Source organism: Hydra vulgaris, chromosome 14, assembly GCF_038396675.1.
Source record: "Hydra vulgaris chromosome 14, alternate assembly HydraT2T_AEP".
Classification (NCBI taxonomy): domain Eukaryota; kingdom Metazoa; phylum Cnidaria; class Hydrozoa; order Anthoathecata; family Hydridae; genus Hydra; species Hydra vulgaris.
In genome coordinates, this window is record NC_088933.1 from 4,363,856 (window position 1) to 4,376,156 (window position 12,301).

Genomic DNA, 12,301 nt, shown 5'->3' on the forward strand with positions numbered 1-12,301 from the left:
CTTCGTTTCTTTTACTTCTAAAAAAAAAGGTAGAATGTTTCTACTGCAGGAAGAGAACAGCAACTTCAAATAAAAGGATGGGAGTAAAGGGGAAATTGGCACGAAAGTAAACCCACACTTTATGTGCAATTTGCTGAATAACTATTGTAAGATAAATCTAAAATTAAAAAAAAAAATTATGATATGATAAAAGAAGCAAATATATAACGTGTTTTTATAAAGCAAATAAAAAAATACTGATTCAAGCTTTTTTATTAAATCTCTAATTTTTTAAATTAATGATTGTTTATTTAAATATAAACTTATACTTGTATGCAATACCGTGGGCGTAGAGTACTCAAATTTTCAAGGGGGGGGGGGGGCAAAAATTTAAAGGTTTGATTTTTTTGAGCGATGTATGTTTACTGTCCATTTTTATTATTTTTGCTATAGAATTAGAAAAAAATAACAACTTTGATTTTGGTTAACTAGCATCTAGAAATTAAAGTAAAACAAGTAGTGATGGGTTCATAGTCAGTCTATTCCACACCGACCATTTTTATATATAACCTTTATATAGCCGTTTTATTTGAATAAATGTTAGTAGGTAAAAAACTAAAAATCTGTCACTCCTTTGTTTTGAGTTAACAATTAGAATTCAATATTTTATAACTTCTTATTGTTAAATTGTAAAAAAACTTCTGTAAAAAAACGGCTACAGACTTTTTTTTTTTACTTAGGAGCCTCTCCCGTTAATTAAATCTAAAGAAAATAAATGCTTGAATGTAAAAACTTTTTTCCTGAAAGGAAAAAATGTTTTCTCTTTAATGAGTGTTAAACGCGCAGAATTGACTAATTACCTGAGCAAATTGATAACAGGTCAATTCAGCATATAATTTCTACCGCTGAAAAGTGGGCTGAAATTGTCTAAAAGTGACAAAACTAATCATGGGTTAAACAGAAACATATACTGTTACAGGGGTTTTTGGAGCCAAAGAATTTTAGGCTTTTATTTTAAGTTTGGAGGGGATATGACCACACAAGTAGTCAGGAATTGTTAAGGGTGGTCGTAGGATGTCTCGATGGTTTTTCAATTAAATAGGACATTTTGTTTTTCTAAATATAGATCAGAAAATTCAAAATCAGGGCATATTTGATCTTTGGGAGTGGTCATAGTTGTACAAGTGATCATTTTAGGGGTAATCTTGGGATATCCTAATTATTTTTCAAATAGATGAATATGTCTAAATATAAGTAATTGAAGTTAAGAACTTCAAATCTGGGTATATTTGGTCTCCAAAAGTGGTTATGATTGCACAGGTCGTCACTATAGATATGGTCATAGGTTCTCAAGACAACTTTTTTTTTGTTTACTTATTTGATGTACTAAATTTCATTGATATTTGAATATAAACATGTACGTACAACAAAATTAAACTTTTCTCCAAAATTAGACATTGAAAAAAAAAAAAAATTGCATTTTTTTTTATAAATAAGAATCTAAGAGACGACATAAATTAGTAACTTCTTCGTCTTGTCAGGTTTATTGGATTTTTTGACTTTTCCTTGACACCTTAGTATTGTAACTGCAAATCATTTCCACCATAAGATTAAAGTTTGTCCGCCATTAATTTTAAGATGTATGAGATGATTATTATTTTACAAATAATGTTTTTTTAATTTTTTAGGGGTTCTGCAAATTAAAATTACACGTTTGAACCATTTTAATAAAAATTTTCTAAGTAAAAACGGCATTTTAGATAAGTAGTTTAACAAACGTCCGTTTGCGGCGGAAAATAAGGTCACGAAAATTGCTGTGATTTTCGTTTTATAGCCTGATGCAGAATTTTTGGTACTATCGGTAGTTGCTTTTTTCTAATTATTTACAAAACTAGCAGCCAATAAAAATGGCGCCATTTTGAAAGTTGGATTTCTGCTGTTTACAGTGATCTTTTCGTTTTAATCCAATCCTTTCTGAAGTTACATCTCTTCAATCAAATAAGGCGAGTTTAATCTTAAGAGACTTTTTTTGTAGATTAGTTAACTCAAATGTTATTGTACCTACTTCTAGTTTATTATATTACCTTTCTTAAAATGTATAATATTATAAAATATTTCATTGCCGGTCAATTTAGAGTACACCTTTGTGAGGCTATTATATTCTGAAAATTTTTATTTTAGTTTTCTCCAAAACATGTCTTTATACTAAATATAATGTTTTATCAAACCAAGTAATTTTGAACATGTTCATTAGGGCGGAGTGAATTTTAGTTTTTTTTACAATTCATTTAGCCTGGGTGTGCAAAAGGTGTCTATTCATTTCAGAAATACTCTGGAAAACTATCAATGCTGTAGGAAATTTTCTTGAGGTGCCTCCAGACCTTTAAAATTTTAATGGGTCCCTAATACTATATAAAAAAAGGTTTTTCAAAAGTATGTCATGTTGGGTCTCAAAAGAAGCAAAATTTTATAATAATTTCAAAAATAACAACTATTTTGTAATAAAATTATTATTTAAGATTTTTTTTGAAAATATTATCAAAAAATTAACTTTTTTCATTTTTAGTTTAAAAGGTTTTTCTACAATAAACTATAAAATAACAATTTTTTTTTAAATAGTTGTTATTTTTGAAATTTTTATAAAATTTTGCTTCTTTTGAGACCCAACATGACATACTTTTGAAAAACTTTTTTTTATATAATATTAGGGACCCATTAAAATTTTAAAGGTCTGGAGGCACCTCAAGAAAATTTCCTAGAGCATTGATATTTTTCCAGAGTATTTCTGAAATGAATAGACAACTTTTGCACACCCAGGCTAAATGAATTGTAAAAAAAAAATAAAATTCACTCCACCCTAATGTTCATGTATATCCATCAAGAAATTGTTCCTTGCATTTATAATGTTATTAACAGATTTTTTTTTAAAATAAACAACTTGATTTCAATGATTATTATTTATGCTGCTTATATTAATACATACTGACTACTTTATATATAGAAATTCTTGTTCATTATCAGCGCTCTTCGTATAACATCTAACAAACAATTGTTTTGTTATTTTTCTTCATATGACAGCTAACTAAGAGATGTACTTAAATTGTAAATAAAATGTAAGTAAATTGTAAGTAAAATTAGGTTGTAAGTAAAAATTTGTAAGTAACCCCATATTTTTGTTTGGGATTAGCTATATAATTAGTGGTCATAGTTCAGACAAACATTGAACATCTCTTTCAGACATTCACAATCTGTTTCTATCATTTTCGAATATAGCGACAAAATTAAAACAAAAATATTTTAAAATAATTTTCTCTGAAAAAACCTAATAATATTCTTAAGTTTTTGTGCTATGTAAACCAGTTTTTTTACTGTAATTGATATCAAAAAATTTTATCTTTCTTTTTATTTGATCAAAAATGATCTTCCTCCTTGTTGTTAAGGTTTAACGTGTTTTAACTTTTTTTTGAAAATTTTGGAGTGTAAAAACAAATATAACCTTTTTTTGACTATATATATAAATCTATTTGTATTTTTGTCTTCCTAATTTTTGTTCCTAAACTTTTCTTTTCTAATTGTTTATGTCTGGAATAAAATATGTTCCTGTACATGCTGATGAGCCCTGAATATTGGGCGAAACAATCATTTGTTGGTTTATATAATTATTATATTAATGTGTTTAGCCAAAATGGTAAAAAGGAATCTATAGCTCTATATTCTATTAATAAGAAAAATTTTGCATAAAATAATTTTTTATAAAGAAAGTAAAACTAGGTTCCGAGCAATACCGAATAATAACCCAGAAAAAATATGTTTTAAATATATATATATATATATATATATATATATATATATATATATATATATATATATATATATATATATTTATATATATATATATATATATATGTATATATATATATATATATTTATACATATATATATATATATATATATATATATATATATATATATATATATATATATATATATATATATATATATATTCTAAACAATACATGTTTCGACTATCAATAGTCATCTCAGTTGAAGTTTAATTTTTAAATTTGTTTAAATACCTATATAGGTGATTTTTTAATACCAATACAAAATGTAATTATCTGTGTACAAACTATTAGTTTAATTACAAAAATACAACAATATAAAAGAGACAAAAAAATCACATATCTATAAACATCTCCATGGTAATGAAAATTGTTTTATGCAATTAAATGAAAAGTATTTTTCCGTTTTAGATTCAGCATCCAATAAGTTCGAATTAAAACTTAAAGAAAGCATGTTTATAGAATGGTTAAAACCTGGTATGAACAAACAGGTCAACCATGTCCAATTGGCACTTTTTGTTTAGTTATTACTTTCTATGAATTTTTTTATTAACGTATTCTTTTGTCTCTTCTTATTTGTTTTTTAGTATGACTTGTTGTTCTTATTATAGTTTTTGTTGTATTTTTGTAATTAAAATAATAGTTTGTACACAAATAATTACATTTTGTATTGGTATTAAAAAATCACCTATATAGGTATTTAAACAAATTTAAAAATTGAACTTCAATTGAAGATGACTATTGATAGTCAAACATGTATTGTTTAGAATTAATAAAATGGTTTTATTAATTAAAAAGCTTGTCTTGTTTATTAAAATACTTACATTTTTTGTACTAAAAAGAAATTTTGGTTATATATTTATATATATATAAATATATTTAAAATATATTTAGAAGTCTTACGTTAAGGATTGCTTATTTTTTTACTGTCTTAGGTAATTATACTTTAATAAGGCCAAAGTGTAGGTTATATGGCAGCAGAACTAATTATCAAGGTACAATAAACAATTAAAACTTTTAAAAAATAATAGTTTATCGATTTTCAAAAGATAAAGATTAAAAAAATATTTGGATAAAAAGTATTGCAAATTGTAATCTTTTTTTTCTTTTAAAGGATCAGTAAAAATTAATAGGAAAAAAGAAGATACTTGATCTTAAATTATTAAAGGAAAAAAATAATTTGAGAAAGAAATAGAAAACAAATTAGAAAAATGAAAAAAAAAAAAAAAAAAAACGAAAAGGAAAAAGCACTTTTAAATTACACAATTTAACTACAACAATAAACATATCAAAACTATAGAAAAAAACATTTACTAGTTAACAAAAAATCTCGAATTCGAAAAAGATTTGAACCATTCAAATAATCAATAATAATCTTAAAGAAAAAAATGTAAACAAAAAAAAGGAGAAGTTAAAATTATCTGTTAAAAAAGATTAAATATGATTTTATTTAACTTGATTTTGTTGTAACTTATTTTAATTAATTATTTTAATTTATTTCTACTACACATGATTATAAATAGATTATTGTTAAATATATTACTATTATCTTTAGTTTAGTTGTTAAGATTTTATTTTTATTTTCTGTTTTTGTTTATACTGTATTTATAATATTAGATTTAAATTTTATACATTTAATTTATAATTAGTTATATATTCTTATTTTTGGCTAGTGATATAATATTACTTATTATTCTATTGTTTTATTATAAGAAACATTACTTTGTATTGATTTGTTCAGTAATAATGCATAATTTACGGCAAACTTTATTGTAATTACTACTATTATAATTGTTGCTATTATAATTACTATTTATCATATTGTATCGTTGCTTTTTTTACTGATATTTTCATTATTGTTATTCTCTCTTTTTTTAAAACTTAAGAACTTCAAGGTTTCTTCTAAGTTTGGCAAATTTTCTTCTTTTATCTTTCTTATTAGTTTAACTATTGACATCTAATTTTATAGGAATATGCACTGCATGTACAAAAAAAAGTTCGTGTAAGTTGCGTGCAACATAATGTGATGTATGTTTGTTTTAGACTCATTCAAAATGTAGCAGGCTTCATGATCATGGGTACAATTTAACACAATCAAAACACTCAACATTACTGTTTGTAAATTGTACCAAAGGTATCTTTCCATTGACTAATGAATCTTGTAACGAATATAAACTACTTTTCTCTTTAAATAAAATTATTATAACTGATAACTTGCCTATATCAGCTAAACTCTTTTCAGCATCGGGATTGAATAAAATCTAATGTAGTCTTTATGTACATTTGGTTACCTTTTGTACAGAAAAAAGCATTTTGTTGCAAGAAACATCAAATAAATAACACTGTTAAACTTGCATGAATATACTTATCCAAAAAAACTTTCAAAAAATAAGTATTCTACTCATAAAATAAATTACATATTGGGAACCTGCTGATCTTATGCAATCTTCCCTTAATAGTTATTGTTATTCATAAAAAAGTATTTGTTTAGTATTATTCATAAAATAATATTTATGATATATATACATATATATATATATATATATATATATATATATATATATATATATATATATATATATATATAAATATATGTATACATATACAGTATCGGACAAAACGAGTGCAACCAAATAATGCTAATTTAGTTTCTTTATATTAAAGTGCTGCAATTTTTCAATTTAGAGAAATAACTATGTAACTGTTTAGAGACAAAGTTCTTCAAGTTTTATTCATCACAAAGTTCATTATTTGTACACGAAAATTATTACATTAATCAAAAGTATTAAAAAAAGTTGATTTCCTTCTGGACAAAACAAGTGCAACTCCACAAATGTTGACCAAGCTGTATTTCGCTATCAATATATCGTGGCGAATCCTTTGTTGTCGATTACAGCCTTGCATCTTCGAGGCACATATTCGATCAGGTGATCAATGAAACTTTGTGGAATCGTTGCCCAGGCCTTTTGGATTTGTTCAAACAGTTGATCCTTATTACGAACACCTTCACGATTAATTCTGCGGATGACAATCTCCAACAGGTTCTCGATAGGATTGAGATCCGGAGATTGAGGGGGCCAATCCATCACCGATAGGTGGTTGTCTTGAAACCACTGCTTGACTACTTTTGCAGTGTGCTTCGGATCGTTGTCTTGTTGAAAAACCCACTTTATTGGCATATTCCATTCAGCATGAGGTAACATAACATCTTTCAGGATATTTTTATAGATAAAACGGACCATTGTTCCATCGTTTCGATGTATTGGTCCTAGACCGTTAGCAGAAAAACACCCCCAGAACATTACATTGCCTCCACCATGCTTCACGGTCTTATGGCAGTAACGTAAACCAAGGCGTTTTCCGGCCGGTCGACGTACACGGCAAATGCCATCGCTCCCAATGATGTTGAACTTCGATTCATCACTGAACAGGACAGTTCGCCATATCTGCACATTCCAATCAATATGAGATGTAGCAAACAGGAGTCTTTTCTTCTGGTTTTTTAGTGAAATCAGCGGTTTCTTTGCAGGGCGTCGAGAAAACAATCCAGCTTCAACAGCACGTCGTCTGATTGTTCGGTCCGATACAGGCAGCTCTAATTGCTTTTGTATCTCGACTGATAATATCCAGGAATCCTTCTTGACGGATCTGACGATCATAGAATCCTCTCTAGAAGTGGTGGAACGCGGTCTTCCACCTTTGTTATCTGCTGCCAACTTCTCCCTAGAACGATATTTGGAACATAGTCTTGATACGGTCCATTTTTTCACGCGATATTTATCACAAATACTTTTTGTGACATTCCACTTACGTAATTGTCAATAATTTTCTTTCTTAGTTCCAATTCAAGACTGTCGGAAGCCATTTTTGCACTTGAAGTCATAAAAATAATAAAAATAATCACGCTTCTCAAGGCTTACCGTGTTACATTTACCTTGTGATGATACAAAAATGCTCTGTCGAAAACAACGTCTTGGTTGGATGTGGACTGTATGAAACACTTGTTGTATTTCACTTCTTGTATTGATGTTCTTCGATAAAACACTTTGATAAAACTCATTTCGATAAACTGTCTTGATAATACTGACTAATTGACTTCCATATACTGACTGAATTACATGTCGATTTACATGTCTCTTATATAGTAAAATGAACCTGTGTGAACCTGTTCTGGAAGATTCTGGATGCTTCTTTTCGATGCTTCTGGAAGCTTCTGAATGCGTTTGGATGCTTCTGAATGTTTCTGGATACTTCTGGATGCTACTGGATGCTTCCAGATGCTTCTTCTGGAAACTTCTGGATACTTTCTTTAGTTATTAAAAACATCCGTGATGTTGACACGGACCAGACTTAAGAAAATGAAACAAACCAAAAAAAGTTGCACTTGTTTTAGCAGTTGCAAAATGGCACTTGTCAACGAAATTCTGCCTGTGTGCTGTCACCTGTCAGCTGATTGCTCATGTCATGGCATGCTATGACTCCAGACTCCTGAACTGTTTGCTGTGGTAGTATAGTTTGTTTCGTTTTTAAGACATGTAAAACTAGGAACACTTTTTAGCATTGTTCGATGTTGGTTGCAAATGTTTTGTCCAATACTGTATATATATATATATATATATATATATATATATATATATATATATATATATATATATATATATATATATATATATATATATATTTATATGCAGGGGCGGATCCAGGAAAGTTTTTGGGTACATCTGATTTTTCCACGAGCAATTTTCTCCCCCACCCCACAATTCCGGAGTAGGAGGGGAAGGATTAATACACCATATATATACACAGGGCCATTCCGAAAAGATCTTCAAGGAGGAGGAGGGGGGAGGAAATAACGTATGTTTTCGCCGAGTTACTTCTAAAAATAAAAGTCATTGTTACTGACATTTGCTGACTACAGTTAAAAACTTGCTAACAAGTCTAAATTTGCCAACTAATTTTTCAATAAAGTTTTTGTAGGGGTTGGGGGGTCAGACACCGCTCTTCCCTAATGACAACTCTGTATTTATAAAAAAAATACGCAAGGATATTACTAGGACATCTTACCATAGTAAAATTGTATATTTACATAAAATTTAGAAATTTATTTATATTGACAAGTTAGATTTGTTTATACTCACAAATTAGCTTAATATTTTCACATTCCATTTTTAAATTATAATCTTACACATTTTACACATCTTATATTTTTATCGTAAATAATTATATATTATGTTTATATTGTAACAAACATAAAAAATATAAATATAACAAAATAATTACTTATTATAATAATAAATATCGAATTTTATATAAAGAAATTAGATGCCGCAATCTTAGTTTTACATTTTGCATAGCAAAAGTAAGTTTTAAAATCTTTATTCTATTTAAACTTGCATAATACATAAAACTTCAAAAAATAAAAACGTTTACACTAAAATTATTACAACATAGCATTTACAAAGAATGATAACAGCAACAACGATATATCTGAAACCAACGTATGTAACGCGATGTATACCAATAATTTCTTTATGCCAAATAATGTTTTAAAAACATTTATGGCTATGAAAATAGCCGTTTTTTTTTTACCAGTCGCAAATAAAGATGACTGTTTTTGTTCTGTTTTTATTTTTAGTAATTTGTATTTTTTCAAACTTTATATTTTTAAATTTTTTTTAAATAAATTTTATATTTATTTCAATTTTATTTAAAAGTTAATCTACGATTAATAGTAGCAAACTTATCAATGACTTTTTTTATATCTATAACTATCTCTGTATGAATATTCATTAATGCTAAACCTTTTAGGCGGTCCTGAACCATGCTGCTTCGCATGTAATTTTTTAGGCGCCGAAGCGAAGAAAATGACCGCTCACACTCACATGAAGTTAATGGAATGGTAGCAAGTAACTTTAGACAAACTTTTATGTTTTCAAAACCAGGAAAATTTATCGCTTTTAAAGTCTCAGAAATATTAGAAGGGATAAATTTAACCAGAAGGCTTTCCATAAATCAAGCTCACCAGACAAAGCAAGCGGATTCGGTTCCATAAAAGTCACTGAAAGATATGATGGAGTCTTTCCAACTGGTGTCACGAGAACATTGCACTACTGAAATCATTTTTCTACGAACTAGCACAAGTGCTTTATAACATTTTAAGGTAGTATCATCAAACCTTGTGTCTAGTTCAACACTGAGATGGTCTAACAAAGGAATCGTGATAACAAACTTAAAATAATCAGAAATAGATTCAGAAGGTGTATTATCTCTGTTTTTGAAAATAAAGGAAGTTCTTGGCTTTGTTTCGGCTACATTAATATTTTGTGCAATTTTTAAAGCCTGTTCATAACACATTTGATGGTGCTGATGAACTACATTTCTAAGTGAAGATACATTATCTTTCAACGCCTCAATAAGATTTAAACCATCATAAATATCATTACTCTTTGACTGCAACATTTGCCTTATGGGAAGAATTAAGTCAAACACATTTCTTGTTATGCACATAGCAACAATAAAATCAAAACCTGTAATTAGTTTCAGACGAGACGATGCACTTGAAGATGTTGAGTGATTAAAACTCTTACTGACATTTAAAGACATTTCTTCAAGACAAGAGACCAAAGGAATAAAAAGTTCTTGAAAAGTGTCTAATCCATTTACTTTTTCCACCCAACGTGTCCTGCAAACATCTTTTAACTTTTTTTTAACAGCCGATGGAACAGTACTTTCGATATGCTCCTCTAACTTTTGTTGTCTCGTAGGTGAAAGATTAAAAAAATATGATACTTCTTTAACATGTGTCAGAAGATTCTTAACATATTGTACGTTGCACGAGGCACAAATAGCTAAATTTAGCCTATGGCTATAGCAATGAACAAATGAAGCTTTTTCATTTAGATTTAAAATGCGAGAGGACAATCCTTTGGTATGACCAGCCATTGCTCCAGCACCATCATATGACTGTCCTCGGCAATTCATGATATCTAAAGAAAAATCTGAAATACTTTTTAACAAAATATCAAATAATCCTTCACCAGTAACACCATTTGTGCAATGTAAAAAACTGATAAATTCTTCTCTTATATTAAACTTCGAATCAACAAATCGTATAACTAATGATAGCTGTTCTTTATTTGAACTGTCAGAAGCTTCATCAGCAATAATAGAAAAATATTTAGAATTTTTAATTTCTGCTATTATTGTGTCAGTAATAACTTCTCCACAACACCTTTCTAACTGATTTTGTGATGTCTTAGATATATAAGATGCATTTCGTTGATGATATTTAAGATGATCTTCAAGAACTTTATCACCAGCTTTAACACGAAAATGTAACAATTCAATAAAATTACCTACAGTATGATTAGAAAACTCACCATTTTCAGGATGAAACTCCGAATCATCTCTATGGCCTCGTAAAGAAAGACCAAGACGTCCACAGAGAATAATTGTTTCAATAATAGGTTGTAACAACTGTCGGTTTTTAGAAATCTGTGATTGAACTATTTTTTGAGATGTAATATCTATTGATTCTGTTTTACAAGACCAAATGGACGACATTGAAAATAAAACTTCAGCAGTTTTTACATGTAAGCTTTTATTTCTGCAGACAGACCTATCATTGGTTTTGCCAAATGCATGTATCTGAAAGTAACGAGAAGCTTCATTCCAGCGATCAAAAGGCTTACTAAATAATCTTTCGACTAAACTACATTCAGATGGAAAATTGCACCCAAAAAGTACACATGGCAAACAGAAGGCTCCATCAAATATTTTCGAATATGTGAGCCATGGAAATTTTTTCATCCACATAAATTGAAAACTTCGCCCATTCAGATTTTTAGGAAAAGAATATGTTTTACAAGGTACAAAAACAGATTTAACTAAATGTTGAAGTTCAGAACTACTTAAGGTTTTTGCAACATTTGAATAACTACTATAGTTAGAAACCAAATAACCAATATCATAATTATTAGACGGTAAAGAAAATGATTCACAACATGTAATTTTACTAAATTTTGATAATGATAATGGTGGTTGAGTAGAGACTTCCATTGGTTTCCTTTTTATATTATCCAATAAAAGACTACTATCTTGATGTTTGGCCTCGAAATAAAATTTTATTTTAATCTGCTACATTTTGGTGCTTTCATTTGAAATTTTTCGTTTTAAGTTTTCTTTAATTATCACAGGGGTATAATGGTTGTGTTGGAAAGGAGCAGAAAAATCATATAAAACACCTTCATAACAAAAAAGGAGATAAAAAGACTCAATATTGTTTAAAGAGGTTATACGAGGTACAATAGTAGAGCTGAATAAAGTTTTAAACTTATGTAGACCAAAATCTGGATATAAACATTCTATTTTCTTATTGCAAACACTTGATAATGCAAGAATACAAAGGAAAGAAGACCAGTTTTCATTGTTACAATTATTATTAGCTTCTTCTTGAACTAAATCTATACTTTCTTTTCCTG

At 28.2% G+C, this 12,301-nt stretch overlaps 1 protein-coding gene across 1 annotated transcript; it reads right to left on the bottom strand.

The window, feature by feature from the left end:
• Window positions 1-9,839: 9,839 nt before the first annotated feature.
• LOC136090836 (52 kDa repressor of the inhibitor of the protein kinase-like) lies at window positions 9,840-11,879 on the bottom strand. The gene has a single exon (XM_065817813.1). The coding sequence runs from the start codon at window positions 11,877-11,879 to the stop codon at window positions 9,840-9,842; it is 2,040 nt and encodes a 679-aa protein (XP_065673885.1).
• Between the last annotated feature and the right edge of the window lie 422 nt (window positions 11,880-12,301).